Below are 26,178 nucleotides of genomic sequence, written 5' to 3' on the forward strand. Positions count from 1 at the left end.
CTTGGAAATGAGATAGAGTAGTAGAATCAGCATGGCCTAGGAGCTTCTAGAAAGACACATTAGTGAGCTCCATCAAGTCACCTGCATGAAGATCCCCTGGACAGCTGGGTACATCATATGGTGCTGGACCTCAACTCCCAGAGTTGGTCAGCATGGGGTGAGAGCTGTGCCTTGTGCTGGTGATTCGTGTTTCATAGACAGGTCCCTGGTGACATGGTCACGATGAAGTCAATGGGTCCATGCTAGAGCTGTAGCTATGAGGACTTCTGCCTGTTTCAAGGTTTAAAATTCTGCTTGAGGTCTTCTGAATTTAAAAGGGACTGAAAGACTCATAGTGGGCTAATTCTTTGAAGCATGATTTAGACCAAAGTTGCCCATGAATATCAGGTCTACACTTCGGAATTTTAACTAAACACGTATATGGGGGGTTCAACTGACATGTTGCTGTTTTCTTTAATAAAATACACAAATACTGTGAAATTAGAGCTCCTATTTATTCACCAATTCATGCGAGGCCGTGATGACAGTCGTCTTGTGGGGCACCTGATGTCTGTGTGAAGGCTGATGACCACGTTCCGTCACCTTCCCTGGCTGGGCGGACTGAGGCCAGGAGGTGAAGGAACTGGAGAAGACCCCACTGGGAGGCAGGGCCGGAACCAGAACTAACAACCCTCTCACTCCCTGCTCTTCTGAACAATGCTGCTTCTTAAGTACACATAAGCCAAACTGCCTCTCAAATTGCAGCCATCTACTTCGAGTTCAGATCTGCACAGCATGACATGAATTGGGCTGCAAATTATGCAGAAAACAGCCATCACATCCATCTGTGATGTCAGAACCCTGTTAGTGGCGCCGAGAGTAGAAGTACACTGGTCCGGTCCCTTGCCTGTGTGGGAAGATGAATATCCTCCCTGGTGCCTTGAGTCCAGTGTGAAAAGGTTAAAAACGATTGAGGTTATGCCTAGGATGTACTCAAGAGTAGATTTCACATCCAAGGATGCAGGCAATTAAGACTGTTTTAAAATGATGGATTAACTAGAAAAAGAAAACACACCAAAACACTCATACCTAATGGTAAACTGAATTTATTTCCTCTTGGAAAACAATTCCAGTAATCTCCAGGTTCAGACCGCAGAGTAAACATTAATAACAGTAACATACAGGTTAGTTCAACTGATTCAAGAATTTGGCTGTGTGAAATCATTAAGGAAAACCTTGAACACTCAAAGCTTCAAATGTATCCAGGAAAAAAAAATTCTTTGACAGTCTACATAACAACTATTGCATATATAGTGATGCTACCTGTCGGACTGCAAGGCTTACAAATATATATACGGGCCTTATCCAGCGGTGGGGTTCTGTTCTGAGAACATCTCTTCACGGTTTGCAAGAATCTTCAGCAATAAAAAATAGTCTTGGATTTTAACTGTTGATATACCAAAAGAGAAATTCTAGGCTTAAGTGTAAATAAAAGGAAGTCCAACCATAGTCCCATGTGTAACAGTTGTTTTTAATCTGTCTTCCTTGAAAATACTTTCTCTTAAGCCATTTTGCTCTCTTTTTTTTTCTTTTTTTTCTTTTTTTTTTTTTTTTTGTGAATCTTGTCTGAATAGGGCCCAAGTCCACTCGTCTTTATAAGACCATTTTAGTATCAGACGACATAATACATGTGCAACACTTTATATACAAGGAGTCTATCCGGTGCTCAAAAGTTCAAACACATGAACATCCAACAGTTTTGATAATACAAGTTTTATGGTACAATACAATGTTTCTGAATAATATACATTAACAATGAAAGTTTCGTGCAAAGAGTAAAACATGTTCCCTTTTTGTGCCACAAAAGTAATTCTCCTTGAGAGACCGCACTTGCACTAACTGCTGTGTTGGGTCATCGTATGATTCTGCAAAGAAAAAAGAAACAGAGGGAGAAAAATTTGAGTGATTCTATTTTCATCAGAGCAAACACAGAGCAGAGCAGATGGACGGATGAGCACAGGCGGGCGGCATTTCTGTGCACCGATGGAGAGGTTCTGTGTGCGCTCAGACACAGGCGGCTCCTGAACCCCAGCGGGGCTCGGGCACAGGTGCAGTGAAGCTGCCACCTGCAGGAGAGGTAGGGCCAGAGCCTCTGGGAAGTGACATGTGGGTGGCACTTTCCTTTTCCCTGCCTCTGCCATTCCTTCCCGGTCTTCCCTCCCTCCTCCCACTATCTCTAGTTCTCAAATCGTGACCCATTTTCAAAGGCTCAGGGCCTCACTCATTTGACAGTTGGCTCGGCTGTGCATCATTCCCATGGATCATACCTGCCTTGGTCCCAGTCCCCCTGAGATGGGGAACATCTTGGCAGTGGGGGCTCTGTCTGTCCCTGGATGCAGACTCTGAAGACCAGAGCCACCTGGCTAATGATGGGAGGTCAGGAAGCACCCTAGCCTCTCCACTGAGGGCGGGCTGGGAGTTGTGGCAGCCCCGTGGCACAGCAGCCTGCCATGCCCTTCTGATTCTGGATGCTATGTTCCTCTGTGGACACGCTCTCTGTTGTAGTCTGATACGCCCCTTCCTGTCCCTACTCGCATGAACCTGTAGGAGTGAGCACCCTCTTTCCAAAGTATGAGACGGGGACCAGAACACCTGGGTAACTCAGGACCGACATCCAGCCCAGCAGATGCAAAGCAGGTAGGCAGGCTGTAGACACAGGCAGGCTAGAGGAAAGTCATGTCCTGCGTGGAGAGTGGCCACAGGCCCACAGGGTGATCCTCTGGAACCTGAGCCTGGAGGTGGCCCAGTCCCACCCAGCCTCCTTGACTTTCTCCCACCATGCATTTTTGTCCACGTTCCCTTCACACCATCAGGTCAGAACATTGGGGCCAACCTCGAAATCCCAGGCTTCCATGGGATTAAAACTCATCTCTGCCTTCTCTGATGTCCTGCTGCCCTGTATGTGCTTCTGTTGCACTCATTTTGCATCCTGTCTTGTGGCCTATGGGTCTGGCTCCTGGTCTAGGTCAGTAATTCTGGTGTTCCTTCAGGTGTTCACCCCTTCTGAACCATCTGCAGGATACTTGTCTCATTATCCAGCTCAGCCCATAGTGCTCAGTAAGGACTCGGCCAACGTGTGACTGACTGATGAGCAAAGGCTACAGAAGAGACAGCATGGTCCTTGTCTTCAGGCCCTAAAAGAAAGTCATGTGGACCCCTGATGGTCAAGCAGTGTGGCGAAGAGTGTGTCGGGAAGAAAGGCAGAGATGCCCAGGCTGCACCCAGCCCTGCAGAGCCGTGGGGGATGACTTTGCTGTAGGGGCAGCACACTGACGCTGTCACAGAGGCTGGAAACCTGAGCAGGGCTCCAGGGAAGGCATGGCAGCTGAAGGACCTACACGGGTAATGGCCTTGAAGTAAGGCATGTGCATGCACGTAGGTATGAGGATGTGCAACCTGTTCAGATTGGTGGACATCTCCTGGAATGTCCTGAATCAAGACACTCTGAAAATTAACGATGGAGCACAGTCAGGAACAAGAAGATGATGGGGCTTATAAACCTTGCTAAGGAGTTCAGCCCTGGTTTTGTGGGTGGAGAGGAGCCGTGGAGCCTGTGAAGCACAGGGGTTCACCTGAGATCCTTGCTATGACGTCATCCCTGACTGCAAACAGCCAATGGCCTGCTGAGGGGACACAGGATGATGAGCCGAGGTGTGGCAGGTGAAGCTTGCCCACCTGGGGCAGCTGCACTGGTGAGAGCCTGGGAGGCATATGCAGGGACCGGCTCTTCCCTTGTCTGTTTTAGGCTTAGCTCATTGTGAAGGAGATCGGTAAGGGCAATCTGCCCTCTACCTCACCATGAGAATTGTTGTCAATGGTGGGCAGCCAGGGCTGGGGAGATCCTGCCATGACCCCCAGCAGGACTGAAGCCAAAGAGAAAAAGAAAAAAGTGAGGAGAAGCATCATTACTGATGAGGAAACTTTATTTCCTTCTCCCTTCTTTAAAACATAGCCTGCTTTGATTAGCTCAGAGAAAGATGCCTCTTTCCGTGGTAGTACTATCCTCAAAGTACATTCGGGAGTAAACTATTTTATGCCAACTCCTTTATTTGTGTATTGATTTTAAATGTCTGAAATGTAGTTTTCAGAAGGCATACCTGAAATACTGATGAAGCCTTCTACTTCCTTAAAAATCAACTGAACTTTGGCCAGAGAGATTTATAAACAATAAAAACGTTCAAGTATTCAAATACCAAGTATCTCATACCTTTTGCTATCCCAAAGTCAAGTATGATCTTATAAAAAAAAAAGCTTTAAAAGAATCCAAAAACTTACAAAAAAGACTCAAGAAGCTTTCTACTTCCTTAAAAATCAACTGAACTTTGGCCAGAGAGATTTATAAACAATACAAAAGTTCAAGTATTCAAATACCAAGTATCTCATACCTTTTGCTATCCCAAAGTCAAGTATGAGCTTATAAAAAAAAAAGTTTTAAAAGAAACCAAAAACTTACAAAAAAGACATACAAGACGCTATGACACTAATTACCTAAATGATAGGACAATGACAGGAGGATATATGACTTTTTTTACTATAATCAGTGTAAAAAAGAAATCAATTTAACATCTTTTTTATCTTGAAGTCTTTTAATGTGGATAAAGCCCATTCTTTTAATTTTTAACAGCCTTAAATATTTACATGTGTGCATATGCATGTGTGTGTGTACATGTGTATCAATCATATTATATTTAAATAATGCTTACAATGGACACTCCATATTCAAAAGGACTCTAGGGATTAATAAAGGAAGATACACTGCTATTTCCTTAGTGTTTGTTTTTTATTTCCGGTACCAGGAATCGAACTCACAACCTTGCACCTGCCAGGCAGGTGCTGTGCCGCTGAGCTAAATCCCCAGCCCCTTTCCTAGTGTTTTTACATGTGCCTATATTGAGATATTGCAGAACAAGTTGCAGCTGTCCATAATGGTTGGCAATAGTCGTGTCTTGGGTACCTTCCTCCTAAACTAAAGCCACACTAATATCTTCTGAAGTACAAAGAAATGAACAAATACATAAATGTCACTTACTGCAACAAACAGATTGAAGTTACTTCTATAAAGGAAGTTAAGCTTTGCATGTAAGAGATAAGAATGTAAATCTTTTGCAAGAAGAACAAGAGCAGAGCTTCTGATCCACTAGTTTATACAAAAAGAAAAGAGCTCCAATATAAGTAACATCAAAATGCAAAATGTGGCACGAAAAATGACAAAGGCACAAAGTCTTCTTGGTGGAGAAATGCCAGCATAGCACTGAGATCCCTTTCACCCCCATACCTTAGTCTATTTTTGCACTCTGAGGGCCAACGCAGGGTCTCTGGAGGCATGGCTGTCCACCAGTAATTCCCAGAGGTTCTTGGGGAACGGAGCATTTGTGCTGGATAGAAATCTAGATGGCTCTGATGCATCCTCAGGGACCTTTGAGGGTCCCTGGGGATATTCCTGCTTCCCTCCCCCATGCCTCATCCCAAGTCCACTGAAAATACTAAGGGCCTGATTTCACGTTCTGAAGCACGGGAAGGCATAGCCGAGTCACTGGGCTGATCTTTTGGCTTGGTGTTGGAGAACAGTCGTGAAGTCAGTCTCCAAGGGGGACCACAGATCCTCTCCAGGGGGGACCACAGATCCTCTCAGAAGAGAAACAATAAGTTGCCCAAGAGAGCGCTTGGTGAGTTTTGTGTTTTAAAAAATCATAGGCATGCTTTCTTTGGAAAGAGACCCAAGAAGCAAGCAGCAAGATAAAAGGTAGACACCAGAAGCTCTGAGCAAGAAGAGAGGGTTGGCTGGGAGGCATGGCTTGCTCTGGCCCTGGCCACTGGCCATACCACAGAGCCAGTCCCGAGACCCCGAGGGCACAAATACACAGGAGCAGAAAGTGGAAAGCCTGTTGTCCAAGCTTCCGCAAGAGCTTTGCCTGTGCAGGAGTTTTAGCTCTTTCTGTCTGGAAGAAACCACTCCACTAGAACAAAGCAGTGGGTAATCTCACCAATTTTACACAGCAATTCACAGTCCCCTAAGTACTTTAATGCAATGACAGGTTATGAGAAAAAATATCTGTTCCAATGCAGGGAAAGTGTTTTACATAATCGAGGAGAACATCAGTGCAACATCGGAAGAGGTGGGGGGTGATGACAGCAAAGGAAGTGGGAGAGAAGAAAACTTCGGTAATCCCACAGAGAGCCATATTCTACTCTGCAAAAAGCCATCTCCTGGAGACCCCATGTCTAAGTAACTGAAAATTACAAACCATTAATCCCAGTTACGAACAGTTGTTTTACACGAGGGGGGTTTGTGTTTAAAAAAAAATCAAATCCACAATCTACCTTAAAGCCTAAAAGATGCTCTGTCTAGGTACATACCTTAATAGTGAGGTTTCAAAAAACACTTTCTTTACTGTAAAGGGCCCCATTTGGAAGGAATGTGCTCTCAATTTTTTTTTTTCATCTGCAAATGTGAAATTAAGCTTAGAAAGCTAAAAAACAGATGAGCGTCTTAAAAATTCTCTTCTAGCACCATGCATTTCTTTTAAAATATGAGATGCCTTCCATTTTACAAGACTGGAATTCTCATTTTGGGCTTGGCACTCTAACAAATGATTAATTCAGCCTCCTTCTTTCTGAGGGCTGACCACATTCGCTGGCCAAACAGTTTAATCCTATTTTAAATGCAATCCAAGAAAAATATTTTTTAAATAAAAATAAAAACCCAGGATCATCCGAAATGGTTCACCTTGCCATCTCAGTACAACCCTAGTTTCCTGCAATCTTGATGTGAATTTGAATTTTTGCACCTTTGGAGGTGATGAATTCTGGGACCTTTGGAGGCCAGGTAACTTTGATGAAGTTAACTCTGGGGAAAAGCCTGGAGCAGAGGTGGGGGCCACCTACCCTCCCAGGATTGAAAAATTCAATTTCCACCCCCAAAAGTGGTGCCCACAGACTGCGCTGATTTTTCCAGTTCTTTGGCAGAGATCACGTCTGTCTGCGCTTTGTAACCCTCCGTTGGCATCAACAAAATGCTAAGTGGCTGTGGTAATAAAAATAAAAACAGCTTTTGAATGGGAGTTTTGTGAAATCTATTGATTCAGAGATGTTAATCATTTTTACCATGACTTGTCTATTTATAGCCTTTTGTTTCAAACAAATTCTGACAAGCTTTGAAAACTAAAGACGGGAGCCAGAATGCTTTTTTCTAAAGCAGAAATGAAGAATAAATAAATAACAAGCTTCCCACTAATTCACTGTGCCATTAGAATCTCGGATTTAAACTGTGGTTATATATCCAATTTAAATGAGATGTTTTCCAACCAGATGAAATAGCAGGCAATTGAGGTTTAGAAACAATGCAAGGCGAGAAATACAGAAATATAAAGACTAAATGTGGCTGATCTTTCCAACAGATGGTGACAGCGCTGCGGCAGCATGTTGTTTTTTCTTTAGTTGAAGAACACAAACATCCGTAATCAATCATCACTGATTAACTAATTATATTACCCTTCCTTTTATCACTTGGGTTGGACCTTTATCTGTAAACACTGAGGATGCTCAGTATGCTCTTATTTTTCAAGAAGCATATTCCAGTAAGCACGCAGCAGGGCAGTTTATAGGCTGTAAGCAGAGTTCTGTATTACAGCCCACCTTTAAGCACTACCACTTTTTTATTTTTTATTTTTTTAAACAAAAGCAATTGGTTTCCAACAGGCTGGATAATAAGTCTTTTGACCTGCGTTCTTCTTTGACCCCTTAAGGTCACCCTGTGCTCGGGCATATAGCTGACTTAGGAAATGCCTGCGAGTCCTACATTTCATCTCTTGCCCACTCAAAATAAAGCTTTCTTTAAATGTGTCTGTACGGGTCCCTGAAGGCCAAAGAGGCATCCCTGTAGTGGGCAATGGAGGGACAGAAGCTGCTGCCTTTATTAATGAATGCAGACCATTATGAGTCTGGCTGGCTCCTTCCCTGTTCCCAGAAGCATATACTGTACGTGACTTAAAATGCTAGAATATTGACACAAAGCGAGCTGGGCACCCCTAAGGAAAATTACTCCTTGGATATAATGTAGGCTCGTAACAGCTATTAGAGTACAAAATAAAACCCTTCGGGATCAGACTGACATATACCGCATTCTACCTAGTCCTCAAACATTAGAAGAATTTCTTTGTGAAGGCATTCTCAAGGACGGCATTAAACTGACTTTTGTAGCAATCTGCAACAGCTTTTTGGCTTAGAGCTTTTAGTACTAAATCTCTGGTTTGAATCAATATAAGTACTATATCTTCTACATTAATCAATACATTTGGTTCAATACATGTTCTATTAAATTATACTTTCTAATCAAGATTTTTACATTTCTACCCTCTCTCTTTTTCATTCCCAACTTCTGCTAGTAAAATAGCTCTAACAGTGTGTCCAGTTAATGATGACAGGATTCTGGGTTATTTGCTCCATATGTTAGAGACAGAATAGTCACAAAGGCAAAGGGTGGCCCCTTAAGCATCTTAATAAGCCAAGGAGATGGTGATGTTAGTAAGTCCACAAGTTGAACCTCATTCGAGTAAATTCTTCAAATGCACAAATTATGAGCCAGATTTCTTGGGTATGAGAAACCCAGTATGTGTACGTTTTTTCTGTTTTTGATTCTCAAAGCACTTTGGGACGATAATATAAATCTGTCTTTTAAAGAATATCCATTCAACTGTATCTCCCCAAATATGCATGCCTACCTATAGATCCCTGATGTTTACCAAGCAAGGTCTACAAAAACACAATGACCCTCAGGTTTCCACAGCCAGGAAAGGTACTGCTGTGGGCAGGGGAAACACCGGGGTGGAAGGCTTGATTATAAATGCAACAGTATGTTATTTGGGTCATTAGTATAAGTTCTAGAACATCTCTAATGGTAACTCAAAAGGTATAACAATTCACTTCTAGCTAACTGAAAATTATGAATACTTTTCTAATTGTATGGACTTCAAGAACTTACTGACTTATTAATAAGCAATACCTTTCCTGGCTGAGGAAACCCAGGGTCATGGAGTTTTGTAGATCTTGCTTGGTAAACATCAGGGATCTATATGTAGGCATGCACATTTGGGGAGATACAGTTGAATGGATATTCTTTAAAAGATAAATATATATTATTATCCCAAAGTGCTTTGTGAATCAAAAACAGAAAAAACATGCACATACTGGGTTTCTCATACCCAAGAAATCTGACTCATAATTTTTGCATTTGAAGAATTTATTAGGATGAGGTTCAACTCTTTTATTATGACATGGTAATGGCATTTCTGAAACTGTCTGTCATGATATGCTTTTGCCCCTCTCTTTAATGCCTTGAATGTTGCATTTATGATCATGTTTGCACTGACAGGATTTCCCTCTTTATTTTTTCATAGGGTAATGTCATCACCATGAACTTACAGCAACACTGATGCTTTTTCTTTTGACATTTAACAGTTCACAGGGGCTTGGGCTGACATCTCAAAGCATTTTCTGAGTGACACTAAGCTATATTAAAGCAAAAGGTGAAATGGCATCATCAGAAATGATCAGCAAAACATAAGCTATTAAGGACAGAAAAGGACAATTAGGTTAAGTTTGTTCCTTTGCAGAAAGAGAATTGAATTGTTTTACAAAGTTTATACTCTGGGACACTTATAAATGATTCGGGCAATGAAGTTGCTATCACACCTCCCATAGGAAACAATTTCATATTCTAATAAATCTTACCAAAGGACACTTTTTGTTGTCGTCCTCTGGATATTTACATTAAGCACAGAAAATAGCATCTGATATAATCCTGCAGCACGTGGACACTGGTCTGCTCATGAGTTTCTGTTCAGAAGCCACAACCATGTAGGCATTGTATAAGGTTGTTCTAGTTTATGCAAAGTAACCTGCAAGACAATCAAGTAAACTACCTCCAAGTTACTATACAAAATGCATGCCACTCACGTGCTGGGTTTCAGGGAGAGGCAGATGAAATAGATGCAAGAAATGCAGTAGGTCTTGCCTTCCAGTTCACTTCCTAACCTCACCACTACTGACATTTGGGAACATTTGGAACAGTTTGGGACATTTCTTAACAACAGCACTTATACACCATTTAGTGTTGGATAATTCACGATTCTGGGGGGCTAATCTATGGACTGTAGGATGTTCAGCAGCCTCCCTATTTTGTATCAACAACATGCTAGTAGCACTTCCACAGTTGCGATGACTAAACTCACGTACTGTCACATATGTCATGGTGGGAAAAAAAGTCACTCTCTGTTGGGGACCACTAACCTTTACTGTTTGGAAAACATCTGTGTGTGAGAATGTGATGCACAGAACTGGAGAGTTCTGCCTTCAAGGAATTTGAAGTTTCAATGGGAAGAAGAATTCTAAGAGGAAGGAGGAATGTAAGTCTGGGAAATCCATTGAGTTGAGTACTATAACTAGGCAGCGGCATTATAGGCCTGACAGTCTTAACAAGTATTACCCTAGAGGTTAAGATCAGGAACAATGGATATAGGTGAGTCATATCATTGTTTTGTATTTTCTTTATACTGCAAACACACTGAGTTTGCCATACCAAGCTTAAATATGCTACTTAATTTTCAGTCTATGAGGCATCTCCCCAACTAAGAAAATAAAATGAAAGCACTGCAAAGGGACACATATGTTCCACTGGGACTGTATACATAGCACATGGGCAATGTCCAGATTGTGGAAAAGACTCTTTGGGATATATGCGAAATAGAACTGCATGAGGAACCAAATCTTTCCAGAAATGTCCATGCGTTGAACAGTTTATTGAGCCCTTCCACAGACTGCCAGTGAACAAAGAGAGTGTATTTGAGTGGTAGTTAGACACTGCAGTCTTAGGAATATTTGAAATTTAATAATATATAAAAGGAGTCAAATATTAACTCTAGAAATGAATATTAAGGGTCTTGGAAACAAATATTAACCTTTAAAGAATAATAGAGACACCACCCTCAGATTGCTGGTCTAGGTTCTGTGGCAGGAGTACCTGAACTTATAAATGCTGGAGCAGTAAAGACATGGTCTCCAACCTGGGGGAAGGCAGGATCTGGTGCAGTAACCCATTTTGGAGACAAGGGCATGAAGTCCCAGGGTTTTAGCCCAACTTTCACAATCTTCTGGCTAGTCCAGTAGTTGAACTGGCTTCAGGTATGAAGGAGTTCATGTACAGTGTGTTCCAGTCCCTGGGCTGGGCTGGGTCAGTTACAGGGATAAAGGATATTCACTGCATGGACCATACCACTTACCAGGAGAGAGAGTTCTGTGGGACATAGAGCAAGGGCCCTTCACCTCTGTCTTCCCAGGGGAGTTGTACCGGCCCAGCAAGGAGAGGGCAAAGAAGGGAGTGAACAGAGAAAAGAATACTAAGGAAGCTGAGAGTCCCAGAAAAGTCCATAATGGATTTACAGTATTGTAAGAATACCCAGCTAATTAGCTGAGACTTGTCTTCAGAAGTCTGAGTAAAGACTAGATACTTAAATAATACTGCATCCCAGTTGTGAACGTAGAACAGCTCCTAGTATTTGAACAATTCAACATCGTAGAGAAATAAAACAAGCCACTTGATCCACTCTTCAAAATGGACGAATTGCACAATTAGGACATATATAGGAAACATTAACACAGTAGCAACTCCCTTTTCTATGAGGAATTTAAAAACAGCAGTAACATTTTAGTTGTCAGTTGATCCCTATCTGTTTTGCATACTGGACAGGCTCAAAAATTTCGCTTTTTGGATGACAATAGCATGCACTATAATACTGAGAGTCCAAAAAATGCCAAATTGGAAGAACAAGCTAAACAAAAGAAGCAAAACAGCTACTGAGGGATATATTAAAAGTATATAGTTGATTTCTTAAAGACAATAATAAATTGAGCTCTCTGTTTACCTGCTAAGAGTCAATAACAAATTTAAATCAAACTATATAACACCAGCAAAGCACACTGAGAGGGGCCGGGGCATAAGGTTCCCGCTCCTATTCTGGAATTTGCAAGATCCCAGCTTACTGTGGGACAGGAGGCTTTGATAGGCAATACTGTCTAATAAGATATTCAGGGATTAAGTCAGTGCCTCCCAGACAGATGTGTCCATGTGCCAGTTGTTGCGAAGCTTTAATTTTTTTTCCCCTGTAATGTTTAATTTATCACACTGGCGCTTTCTAAACTAGAACATCTGTAAACAAGGTTAAGAATGACCTCCTTCCAATTTTACATCCGTGAACAGTGCCCTTTCTTCGTGCTCTAATTTTAGATACCTTAAAGATAAATAAATCTGTGGGAGGAAGAGAAAGAGAAGGCTTGCCTGACACTAATGTGTTCATCTTGGGTGAATACACATTTCCTCGTGGCCGGGCTCTCGGGGGCGCACCACTGGCTCCTGATGCTGAAGCACATTCAGGCTTCTCTCTCCCAGGCAAACGCCGTTAAACAAACTTCTGCTAAATATTTAACAGCCGGGTGTAGTAAGCAGTGGCAAATAATAGGAGCTTAAATTGATAATTGCTCAGAAACATCCTCTTATAAATAGCTCAAATTCCCTCTCTTCCTTTTTCTCTTCGATTTTGAATGCTGAAATGTGATCTTTAAAAGATTTTGTGATCAAAATAAACCACAGTCACATTGCCTGGCTCAAGATCCTGCAATCAAGTTCCGGTGTTTTGCCCCCAGTTGCAAGACCCTCCCCCCTTACACTACTGACTGCACTTGTGTGTTTGAAATCCATTGAAATTTAGTTAGGGTCAGAATGATGCTGGAGCAGGACACTGATTTAAAAACTGACTGGCAGGCTTAGGATTTAAACTCTGGTCCATCAGATTCAAAAGGTCATCTGATTAGAATGGAAGAGGCACAGGGCACTGTGATTTATATTCAAAGGATAACCTTTGTAGGGAAAGGAAGGAGCCGAGACTGTTTTTCCACTTGATAGGAACAGGATTCCTCACAACTGAATTCTAATAATTATGAAAAATAGTTTATCGAACTTGGGCAAAAAGCAAAAGAAATGCCACTTCCTTGTAGTGTATTATTTCTGTTATTAAAAACATTGCCACACTTTGCAGGAGGCAAGCTCCTATGAAGAGTAAGTCAAACATGGGATAAATCATTAAGATTAACAGAAAACATCTTTCCCTACCATAAACAACCAAATGCTTGTCTTCTAGGGTATTTGCTTTAGTAAATATACATAAAAATAAAGCTGTCAAAGGTTAATACACTGATTCCCATAGTTAAACTGTGTTAAGTATGAGCCATGTCCTGGGTGTGTGTGTATTTGTGTGTGTGTGCACATACACACGTGTGTGGGCGCACACACACGGCCATGTGTATTCCATGCCTAAGTAAATGGGTGTGCTGTGTCAAGCAGAGCTGAGTTACATGTGTGGACGGATTTTGCACGTGAAGTCCCTAATATTTGCTTTCCATTTTTCTGTCCTTCTGGAACATTCCAGACTGAGAAATGCAATTTGAAGGAGTCCCAAGTATCCCTTATTTTAAAAGCAAGAAAGTCCTTTTAAAATGTAAATCTTTCACAGTTCAATTTGGTTGGTCTCCCACTTTAAATAAAAAGCTCTGCTTTAGAGCGTGGAGAGAAGACTTCACACCCATGCTTTTTCCTTACTTGTTTGCTTTTCTTAAGCTCTTCCCTCTATGTTTTTGTGTATGGTAGACATTTCCAGGTCTCTTTTCTTCAAGTATCTCTATCCTTCCCTGCCCTGTGCAAACTTCCCTGTTTATCAGCAAATTCACATAGGCACCAAGGGCAGGAAGCAGGAAGCTAGGCATGGTAGCACATGTCAATAACTAGTCCAAGCTACTAGGAAGGCTGAGGCAGTAGGTTCAAGACCAGCCTAGGCAACTTCTCCATATCGTCTCCCAAAATATCAATTCTAAAAAGGGCTGCGGACGTATCTCAGTGGCAGAGTGCTTGCCTGACATGTGTGAAGACCTAGGTTCAATTCCTAGTAGAAATCAGGAATGATCAAGTATGTTGTTTATTCTCTACTGAAGCTTGCCTTTTTTTTTTTTGAGATAGGGTCTCACTATGTATGTAGTCCAGGCTGGCCCTGAACTTATGGTGATTCTCCTGCCTCAGCCTCCTAAGTGCTGGGATTACAGGTGTATGCCATCACATCTGGCTTGAAGCTTGTCTTAAGATATGTTTGTATTCTCTCTTGTCTACCATTTCCTCTTAGGGTGTTTCAGGGTTTAAAATAGCAGGACTGTCCCCACCTCTGCTCCCCCAGGAAGGGTGTCTGCTTATTTCAGAAAGCAACACAGGGGGCTCCCATTCCCCCCCGTCTCCACTTCCTATGCACCTTTTCCACTTGGCTTCTAGGTCCTCGAGGGGATAGGCCCCTCACTCCATGTAGCACCCTGTGCTCCTGGAGCAAAAGCCCTTTCATTCCCGCATACGAAGATGTGCTGTAGCTATGGAGCGGGTCATCTATCACCTTCCCGTCCTTATACAATTTGCTACTCCAAGTTAATTTGAATTCATTACAATAAAGCAATATAATTACAAAAAATAACTCTTTAAAATGAAGTATTTAACATGATCCTGGCAGCGAGACAGCCTTGACTAGCGGAGGGCCAGGCAGCAGGCCCGGTGCACACTCATGTAAATTCAAAGGTGCGCAGTAAACAAGTGCACACAGCAACGCTGCCTCGCAGAAAGGACCAGGCAACAGGAGGCCTCATTCTAATCAGTCCTCAAAGGAACCTGCCACACAGAAGTGGCACTTATTCTAATTTAAAGCCCTCATGCTTGCTTCGGTGTTGCAAAATTTATAAAAGAATAACTTCATTAAACCGCCTGGCACTTCAAACACAAATGCAAACCAGCCACAACACAGAAGGAGCTGGACAAGAGGAAGAGAAATATTCCCAGAGAGTCGTTAGTGCAGATATTAAAATAAAGTCTGCATTGTGACATGTCTCTTTCCGACGACATGGTTGGTGGGGCAACTTTCCCTCACCAAGGACTTGTGTCACAGGGCTCTTTACTTCCGTCAGGAGGCCTGTTGCTCTTTCAAGTCTGCTTAATAACACAGAAAATCATTCAAAGCAGTTGGGCGAGCCATGTCACATGCAGAAATACATCTGGCAGCACATAAATGAATGCTATTCAATGTTCCTTTCCTGGCTGCAGAGGAGATTGGTTCTGAACACTCCGCTATTACAGCTCCCATTTACTCTGGTGTATATTTCAGACTCACCCAAGTTGTTGAAAAACTAATGTAAAAAACTGTCCCCCTTAACCTTGGTTTTCAAGAAAGCAAGCAATAATAAGGGTTAAGTGGAAACAATCTAATAAACCCACACTGGAGCAAAGTTACTGGCAGATCCTAAAACATGCATGTTTAAGGAAACTTCTTTTGTCTCCCCTGAATCAGAGAATCGTGGAAGTGCTACAGCCAAATAACTTCAGGCTAAATTCCTATGCTACACGGCAATTTGTGTCAGAACACACATCATTTCATGCTGAACTGTCAGCCAGTTTTTCAAAATCACTTTTTAGGGGGGACATGCAATGAAAAGACAGATCTAGAAGCCTGTGTAAAAGTGCCAAGCTTCTAAGAAACTCAGTGTCACACACAGGCTGGGCTACCCAGTGTGATCCTGAGAGATCTCAGGGAGGAATGGCCCCCCTTCCATTCAGGGGTCTTACCAATTTGTGCTAAATTTTGTTTCAAAGAGAATAGAACAAGCATTAAGAAACCCCAGAAATGGTAACCCATAGATGGGTTAGAGGAAACGGTCTTAGGAGAAGTCCAAGGTCTATGCCCGAAGGTTTAAAAGACTTCATCCAGTTATCCCTTGAGACTTTCAGGGGGCTTCTTGCTGCTGGCCAGAAGACAGAGTTGTGGTAGCATTCTAAGCTGGATGACAAACTGACATAATAGATGTGAAAATTAAAGTATAAATGCAGAATGACATGAGTCACGACACTCCTACGATAAACAAGTATTGGAATGAATTCTATACTATCCTTATACAATAGTCTAACAGTGCAGAAAGCTTTTTAACATCCAAGGAATAGAATAGGTTGGTGAAGGTAAGTTTGTATTCTTTTTCCTTTCCATGCATAAAATGGGATAATCAGAAAGAGTGAAGGAGCTAATTAAATTACAGGCAGTCTTTATTATATAATAAAATATGGTTTATTGATCTTGTGGAATTGGCAAAGCAAGAGATGCAGATTCAGTGAATGAAACCTTGAAGATTTCAATTTGAGACTATTTTATTCATCCTTGAATCTACTAGAAATTGTTTTCACTTCTGAAAAATCCCCAAATAAAACACCACCAAACTAACCGAGCCAGTTTTCCAGGAGGTAAAGGTTAACACAGAGGACTGGGCTGGGAGCCTGCCTGTGCCCCCTTATGCAGCATAATCCCTTGCTGTAGATTTTCATCGTGGGAGAAGAAACTGGCAGGCGCTTTTTGGAGTGCTACCTGGAAACTGGTTTCATGCACCAACATTTACTTCCTAGGCACCTTGCTACAAATCAAATCTGGTCCGGTAATAGGAAGGAACACATTGTGTCTTTTGTACTTACGAAAGAGACTTGTTTCAAATACAACAATGGGCTGTCCTAGCAAAATCCTTTGTCTTTCATCTCTTAAAAAACCACACTAATCAACCCGTTAGGAGGAAAGTAGTTCTGAACACGAAGGTCACATGGAAAGGAAAGCTTACGCAGGAAACACTAAAGGGAAAAAGGAAGGTGTGCGATGACATCCAACATATATTTGCACGCCTCCTTTCTGCCTTCCATCTGCCTATAAATCTGCCCCAAGATCCCAGGGCAGGCAGATCGCTCCACAGTGCAGGCCCCGCTGCCTCCTGCAGCCGCTGTAAACTTCTCCCAGCTCTTCCTCTGACTGAGTTCACATCCTCTCTGCCCTTTTACGGGCCGCATCCGCTCGCCCCCCACAGAACAGCACAAGCACAAATATGCTCTCTTCCCCTCTTTTTCTTGTGGGGTGGAACCAGGCTCTGTGTTTTGGTAGGCAGCCCTCCAACACAGAGGTAAGTGCGCATGTGGTATGTTTTCAAAAATGACTCCAACGAGAAAGGGAGGAATGCGAGATGCTAAACAATGCCGCGCAAAGTTGCAGACTGTTCGGCTACAGTCCAGAAAATGAATCCAATTTTTCATTCTGTCATTATAAATATTTCATCGCAAATGGTACTGATTTTCTGCAACTGTGGTTAAGCGAAGGGCCTCTGTGTGAATATTTAAGAAAAGAAAAAAAACGGAGGAAGACAACGAAGAAGAGGGAGGGGGGGATTAAAGGTTAGCAACCAATTAATTTCTTACTTTAAATGTAAAAAGATGCTGGGAGAAATTCAGCAGTGATGTAGTGTGTGACTCAAAGAAGAAGAAGAAAAAAACATTTACTCTGCTCTTCTTCTGACAGTTTCTCATAAAATATCTGCAGTCCATCTATCTTTTAGTACTCCAGGCTCCTCTGGAGAGCAGAAAATGGTGGTTTAAAGCTCACTTCAGTGCCAGTCTGCGGGAGATTGCTTTCCACAGGACCCCCGCTGATGGAGGCCTAGGGGAAGAGGCCCAGGAGTTATTCAATCAGCCCGAGACTCTGGGGCGGCTGGGGGTCCTTTGAGGGCTGATTATAAAGCTGCCCTCCTGTTGCCTGCCTCGGAACAGAACGAAATGAGCAGCCTCTTGCTGAGAAGATTCTGCAAGAAGGAATTTCACCTGTCATGGAGTTTGTCAGAATTTCAGGATTTATCTTGGTGCAAAATTAATAAAATACCAACCAGGATTTCAGGCTGACTACTCAGCTGTGTCATCTCAAAGTGATCTTTCACCCAGGAAAACCTGGACAGTGAGCGCAGCCATTCCTGCCCTACTTTTCCTTGGGAGGATGAGCAAGGTGACGTGACTAATACCACCCAGGCATCGGGACGGATGGAGAGCCAATTACACACCAGGCTGCCTGAGGAGTGGGTGCCACTGCCTCCGCGTGACCCCTTATCACACCTCAGTCCTTCGGAAGCCTCTTTGGAATTAGCTTGAGTCTGTGCATCAAAAGGCCATTCTGGAGTTTATAACATAGTAGGTCCCCTATGGCATCACATCCCTTAAATTCCTACGCTAGTATTTCAGGCCTGGATTTGATTTATCTTTTCAAAAGGAGTACTGACATCAGACGGTGTGAAGGGCATGTATTAGGAAACATTACAGATTAATCTGGGGTCAGCCACGAATAATAAGGCACAGTTTCAGCCCATACTTTAACACACATCCTCTGCCTGCCCCGTTACCCTCTGGGCTCCCAGGCAGAAAGCAGGGGTGAGGCAGGTGAGGGCGTGGGGAGGGACACAGGCCCATGGAGTGTGGCCATCTCCTTCCTTCTGCCCCAGCTATTCCACCCCAGCTATTTTCAGTGAAGTTCTGCACAGCCCAGGCAGTTAGTTCTGGTCCTCAGAGAGGGCGGCAGCATATCGCAGATGGGGCCATGCGTGGGGCCTGGGATAGCGCTCACACCAGTGGCTGGCCCAGGTCAATGGATAGAGCAGACAGACATTTCTCGGGATCATGGTCTCACTGTGAATCCACTTCCTGGACACCAAACTCAGCTCTGGAACAGAGCTGTATATTTACGTGCACTTTGTTTTGCATCCCTGGCCTCCCATGGCTTGGGCCACAAGCACCTTTTACTAACTGGTGATTGGCATCGCACCCAGGCCCTCAGCTTCATCAATGGGTGTATGGTAATTGCTGCTTCTCTATTTTCTAATTGGCACTTTCAAAGTGAGACATTAAATGGTGTGGTAATGGGTTCCTGCTACATCTCTTCCCCTAGCCAAATATAACCCTGGTTTGGTTTGGAGAACCACCTTTACAACCAGTAGCAAGAGATCTGGGGGGGGTTTGGAGAAACACACACATACACACACACACACACACACACACACACACACACACGCTTGCAAGTGGCGCACAGATGGTGGGGGGGATGCAGGGTGCTCTCAGCAAGCTTCAGTGGAGACGCATTAACTCCACGGAGGGATAAGGGCTTCCCATCAGGACTGTCATGAATTATAACTGAGTATGGGAGTGAGGTTTTGGTGCCTGTCTCACAGCAATATACCGTTCCATTTTCCTGCACAATGACCTTTCACCCTTATAAACTCAAAGCACCGCTCAGCACACCGCTGATATTTAATGGTATCACAGTAGCCTTTCTATGTCTAGAAGGCACACAAGCTTAGCAGATGTACTTGGCAGTGTCAGTCAGACAATTATAAAATTAAGTTCCGAGTGATGTAAAACAGGAACTCTTTGACAGGTGCCCCAGGTGTTCAGGGAGCAGTGGTTTTCTGCCAGCTGAGGAGGTGCATCCATGTGGGAGGGGGAGAAGAACCCAGCACCCCCAGTCCCTCGCTGGGCAAGCAAAAACTCTCACCTTAAGAACTTTCCCCTCCTATTCGAAAGCAGCTTCTGCTCAGTGAGTTATCCGCTTACTCATTCAATGAAGTTATCAGTGAAGGAGACCTGTTATTTTAGGCAGCTTGAAATTTCACCAGTTTTAAAAAGGACTCGTTTACCCTGCCTTTCACTCCCGTTTAGAGCCGCGGAGTTGCAGTTCTAAATGACAGCACCGCGAGCAGTGCTTTTAAGCACCATTCATCTCGTCTACCCCACCTCAGCCTTTTACAGAACACTGCTCTCTCTCCAATAAGGGGAACTTACTCCTTCATAGCTGCAGGGCAGAGCCTGTTACGAGCTGTAGATTCGCTGCAAATATAACAATAAAGGATACAAATGTGAATTCCTCTTAAAATACATGTTTGGCTCTGAAGCTGCCTTGCCTTAGCAAACCCGATCAAGGGCAGCCTATCAATCTTTCCCCAAATGCACAGAGCAGCTCATTGCAGGCGGCGGTCCGAGGGATCACCACGTCCATGCATGGAGAAGATGCTGGAACGATTCTTTGCTCTTTTCAGGGGATTGATAGTTAAAGTCCATGATTACCATCTCTCTTGCCCTAATTGTCACAACAGTTGGATATGGAAGTGCTGTTTCCCAATAGTCAGATAAAAGTTTGTAAACACAAAGGGTCTATTCTTGGCACTTCATCTTGGTGAATGTGAGGAAATCGATCCCCGTGTGGAACAGACCTCTAAAATAGGAACACATGCAGGAATCGCGTGTGCCTGTCTGGACGGCAGAATGTTCTAGAAATTTGCGTTTCCAGCTCTCTCCAAAGGATGTGAGTACAAAGGCGCTGAGACACAGCGCAGCCTTTGCAGGGCACTCTTGCCTGCGGTCTCTCACTCCTGTTCGAGGCAGATCTTCCTGAGCGGTGGCAGCAGGCTGTCTTGGCCACGTGGAAGATGGCAGGGCCAGCAAAGCCCAGCCAAAGCAGAATGTGGCAGAGGTGATGAGCACTTCCAGGGGGCGGGGAGGGAGGGGGCTGTGGAACTGGCCACAGTGCTCTTCAGTACACCCTAGCTGGATGCTCCATAAAGTCGCACTGATGGCAGATCGGAGATGGCCATCTGTCGTCAACTCTGGGCCAGACAAAAAATAATGTAATGGCAGCTCGCTAACAACAGGGCTGCTGGAGGAGCGAACGAGTCCTAGAACAAAGAGGTACTGCGCTCCCTTCTAATAGCAAAACCCAGCCACTGATATGGACATCAAGAAATTAATGGATGGAGAATATTTTAAACCTGAGCTGAGGTGCGGTAAGAACAATTCAAATGCAAATAAAGCGGTTTCGGCTTATTGCAGTCACCTCTGCAGCCCTGACTTCGGTCATATTCACCACTTGCTTCCGGAAAATTTGACGATCAGGACACGCGGTGAAGCAGTGAGGGCCAAATTTAGGAAAAGGTGAGACCAGGTTGTGCCTCCAAGCATGCACACGCCGATTAGGCACTTACTGGTACAAAACGGGCAACTGAAAACGCATTTGCTCCTCTAGTCCAAATGAATTCACCGTGATACTCATGCTTATCTTCCTGTATGGATGCTTAATCTCTACGTGTAATTTTATTAAAAAGCAAAGTAGAAGTATATCACCTTTGGATTGTAAACGGTATAAAATTGCAAAGTCCCTTATTTGCCAAACACCTTTTGGAAGGAGACAGGAGGAAGGAGAGAAGCAAGAGGAGAGGAGAAGAGAGGAGAGAAGAGAAAGCGGGGGAGAGAGAAGGAAAATAATAGTCCAACCGATGTTAGGTTAGCCATGCCCTACTTCTGTGTCCTAGGTGATTAACTTCCTGCCTTCAATGGTAAGGCCAATCAATCTTGATTGAATTATCCAATATTAACAGCTGAAAATGATCAAAACTAATGGTGAAAACATAGCACCAGTCAATAAATCAATGCAAATGATTTGGTTCCTGGAGATCCGATCAAATAAAAGAAATAGATCAATTTAACCACTGAGCAAATTAAGTGGAAGTTGCTCCAGCACCAATTTGCTTCCAAAGCCCTGCAGGCCCACAAAGCAACAAAATGAGGGGATATATGCGGTGGACCAGTTCCAGAACCATGCACTCGTTTAACCCAATTTATACTCCTGCGAATCTCAGAGCCTCCCTGGGGCGCTTAGGGGATGAACAGGAGTGACACAGAGACACAGAAGATTGGAGGGACCAGGTGCCAAGGGGCACGGCCCACGCTATGCAGGAAGGGCAGGAGTGCAGCTCCTCCACACACAGAACCGGACGTGCCAGGTCTAGATATGGTGACTGGCAAATACTTCCATCTGGGGCCTTGAAGGAGGACCATGTGACAGGAGGCAAGGCAGGACAGGGTCTCGACTCTTGGTGATAATGAAAGGAATTTTTAAGTTCTGTGAGAAATCAAAATTAAACCCTGGAGAAATACGGAAAAACTGTGAGAGAATCGGCCTGAAGGGCAAAACAGTGCACTGTGTTTGGACGTGTTTTGAGCAGTGATGTGCACTGTCCCATTCCTTCCCATTTGTCTCCTCAGAAGAAAATAAGAAAACTAAAAGAAACCTCTCTCCAGCCCATACCCAGATCCCACCTCATCCTTCACGGAGGGCAAGACAACATTTTTTTATCTTTGGCCACATTTCCTTCAGTGGAAGAGGTTGTCACCCTGTTTTGAAACACATTTCTGAAGGCAAATGTAAATAACTGAATTTGATAGCTAGATGCTAGACAACAAAACAAAAATGGACAAGACTCCTGATCACATGCAAAATATGAATGTTTATAAATAAGAATTTTACCTGGAAACCAATTAACATGAAACTATGTCAAAGGATGATTGACTGCGAAATTATTTCAGTGAACTAAAATAGAGAACTCAGAAATATTTTGTTAGGTCTGAGATAGAAATTTTATTTCCAAATAATGATGAATCTTGATTTTGTTTACTTGGAAAAGCATTAGGCATGTAGGATGGGGGCCAGAAAGGCAATGTTCAATGGGTACCTATCAGCCAGCTTTTCCCCATGTAATTCTCCTAGCTGGTGAATAAGTACCTCTCTTGCAATGCTTATAACAATTGATTGCTATCTTATCCAAGAGTTATTTACAGGCACACTTTTTCTTTGTAGTATACTATGCATAAGATATATTTGTAATTATTTTTGGTATTTTCATAGAGTGGTTGGCACCACCATGAATTTTAGCACTTGTGGTTTTTGACTATTAACAAGGACTCTTGAATATCTCAGCATGTATAATTCAAACCTTCTGAGACATGCATTTGTAGTGCCTTTACAGAAAGGTTAGATCGGGGCCTGTAGCTAAGTCAGTGAGGGACCCAGTGAGCCATCCAGCAGGCACATTCCAATGCTCCTCTGCTGCCTTGGATGTCCTATCCTATATGCATTCATTCATGTTACTTTCAGAAGTATGATCGTAAACCTTAAGCACCAGTTAAGCTGTGATGCCAAAAATACACATCAACCTCGGATGATGTACTACAAAAGTGATATGAGAACAAAATGAAATAGTTGCAGAGAGAGTGATAAATTTCAACTTTAGTGAGATCTGGAAAGTCTTGGTCTGTCCCTAGGAATGTCCAATGTCTAATGTATTTTGAATGTGGAAAACAGTGCATTTATGATTTAATGAAGGGAAGAACAAAATAGCACAATTATCTTTGATTCAAAAGGAACTGAAATACAAGCATCTCAGAGCCTAAACTTCAGCCAATTTGCTCCATCCCCACTGCAGGGATTCTCTCAATCTTGATTAACTTCCTAATGGGATGGATGAAGGGAGATTCTAAGTGGACACATTGGGAGAGGACGATGTTCTCACCGCCATCCATTGCAGATTTTCTAGAGGCACCAATTAAGCAGCAATTCATGTACTGGAAGAAAGTGGCCTATTCAACAGATTTTTACAAACACACCACTTGCTCACACCTGTATAAACCACTTTGGACACAAATATGCATCGTAGGATATTATTCTTGGACCAGATCAACTTCTCTTGAAGCAGCTTCCCTAAGTTCTGCTGAAAAAAATCTGAGGTCTATTAGGAAAACATATGAAACACTGAACATGTTCATTCATTTTTAAAATATAATGTTCATTTTGTTCAAATAATGGACTCTTATTGCAAAGCACATCTGCCCTCCTGCCAACACGGTAGGTGGCCTCTGAAGTAGATTAGATTTACTTGCAAAACTGGTATCTTGCTCAGAATTATACATTATATGTCAACATCTATATCTCTGGACTGGAATTTGATCTTTTGGTCAGCAAGGTGTAGCAGTTACTTGAAGGTCATAGCCTCTACTCTGGCAAAAGGTGTGTCCTTTGTCCTAGATGGAAAGTCTTATTAAAATAAAAGTTTCATCTTGCCTTTCTCTGAAAAGAGAGGTGGCTGGTAATGTCCAAAGGATGGTACCTGAGTGTTTGATCTCCTGAAGATAGTGTGGAATGGGGAATTATCTAAACTGATGGTTGTGTAGGTGACATAAGGAAAAGCAATTCAGTGCATATATATGTGTGTACACGCACATGCGGATATTGTTCACACATGTGATGGTATGTTACATGTGTGTTGGTATATAGTTTTAATTCACATTGCTTTCTCTTATGTGTGTGAGAACATATATACATTTATGTATAAATTTTATGTCCAACAAACACTTCTATCTACACATTAAAAAAAGGACTTCATGTTTTTATCTGGGGATAAACAATGAAAGAAACAGAAACTATTTTATTACAGTCATGAAATCATTTATGTACCATTAAAAGATGCTCCATAGTGATATTACTAGGCAATTCTGAAATGCATATTCCAAGCTTATCATATTATTCTCACCCAGATATAAGAGGCAAATAAATTCTATGTGTTAAGATCTCTAATAGGATTTCAGTTCTTGGACATTTAGTTTTATAGGCTTCCATGAAAAGCCCTTCTTTCTGAACCTTAGTGGCATAAAAATAGATGAGTTCAAGTGGTTTAAAATTTACATTTATTTTATACACTAAAGATGAACTACAATAGGCTGATGAAAAGGTTGCATTTTTCTATACTTTCATTATTATTTATTGTCACCTTAATTTCAGTTGATCCCCTCTCATCTTAGCAATTAACATAGCTGCATCGTGTTTTTCATATACTTATTATTACCATTTTATATGCAGGAAATAAAGTGAATCAATATTTTAAAATCATTTTAGTCTCATCCTCTAAGGTAATTTGGATAACAAAAGCAAGTGAGCAGAGCCGTGAACCTCTAAGGTTACTACATAAAAATGAAAACACTTTCAAAACTAGAAGTAAATTTCTGATCCATTTTTCTCAATATGTTGAAACCAAAGCCACTGACTGCTGTTACCGGGCATTTTAGCAAATAGATCTACACAGATATTCCCATGACTGTGGATTATAGCTTTGTGAAATATTGACTGCAAAGTCAATATTTCATCTCAGATTCACAATAATAATAACATACTAACCATAAGCACTGTTCTTATCTACAGAATGCTACACATATTAAGCCAGAGTAGTCATATCAAGAGAAAATATATATGATTTTAAGTTGTAGGACTGGAAAAATAATGCTTCTAGCTTTGAATTACAGAATAAGTCCTATTTGGGCCCAGATCACAATGTGAATGAATCAAAACTGTTTTGAGAGATGTTTCACTTCATGAGGTCACAAAGACTTGTAGCTGTGTGTTTTATAGTGAAACTTCTGTACTGGCAGTTCTCAGAGGGTGGCCCAGAGACTGCTGTGGTCTCCTAGACACTTTTAGAGGGTCTGTAAAGCTGAGCCTATTTTCATAGTAATAGTAGACATTATTTGCTCTTTACACTCTCATTACCTCTACAGTGAACTACAGAATTTTCTAGAGGCTACATAATGTGTGGTGACATCATCTAACAGCTAAGAATGTGTGCTGTCTACTGCATTCAACACATTTCTCAATTTTCATTTCTATTCTGAAGAATATCAATAGACAGTAACCTCCATAAAGCAGAGCTCTCTGTGATCTTCAATAGTTCCTGAGAATGCAAAGTCCTTCTGAAGTCAAAGCGTTTGAGAACCGCTTGTAGAAAAGAATGAATACCATGTATTACACAAGACGCCAAAGTAAATCATAAAAGAAACCTGGAGTCCAGAAGGATGTGTTTCATCGCTTAATCTTGTCTTATCTACAATGGGGCAGAGACCACAACTGCCACAGTACTGGCTTCTTTTAACGACAGCCACTGAAGGTTAGAAATTCCTAATGAAATATACAAGTGGAAGTTTATTGCAAATATTTTTTCAAGAATGTTAGGTAGATATCAGCTCCTATAGAATCTCTATAATTCTATGTTAAACTATTAACTGAAGTAATTCTGCTTTACCGTTTATTTACTAATTAACAGCATCACTATGTGTATTGACTGTGTCTTTTATGGATTCACTTATTCTTTGACACCCACTTCAATAACAATATAATATTTCTTCAAACAGAAATTTAAATCCTTTTTACACGTTTTTTAAACAACAGCTTAACTTGGTCTGTGTTCTATATTCAGTTGGCAAACAGATGTGATATAATATTTCTTGGAAGTGATCATGAGTAAGATAGCAATTCTTTTTTTTTTTTTTTTTTTTTTTGGTTTTTCTCCGGT

At 42.2% G+C, this 26,178-nt stretch overlaps 1 protein-coding gene across 1 annotated transcript in view; it reads right to left on the reverse strand.

Moving 5' to 3' along the window:
• Window positions 1-1,069: 1,069 nt before the first annotated feature.
• Window positions 1,070-26,178, reverse strand: part of Znf521 (zinc finger protein 521) — a 270,519-nt gene continuing 245,410 nt past the window's right edge. Inside the window, exon 7 of the mRNA XM_005372725.2 lies at window positions 1,070-1,904. Within this exon, the coding sequence (XP_005372782.1) occupies window positions 1,875-1,904 (30 nt within the window). The 3' untranslated portion in view covers window positions 1,070-1,874. The remainder of the gene's footprint in view (window positions 1,905-26,178) is intronic.

Source organism: Chinchilla lanigera, unplaced genomic scaffold, assembly GCF_000276665.1.
Source record: "Chinchilla lanigera isolate Chin_1 unplaced genomic scaffold, ChiLan1.0 scaffold00001, whole genome shotgun sequence".
In the NCBI taxonomy this organism is placed as follows: domain Eukaryota; kingdom Metazoa; phylum Chordata; class Mammalia; order Rodentia; family Chinchillidae; genus Chinchilla; species Chinchilla lanigera.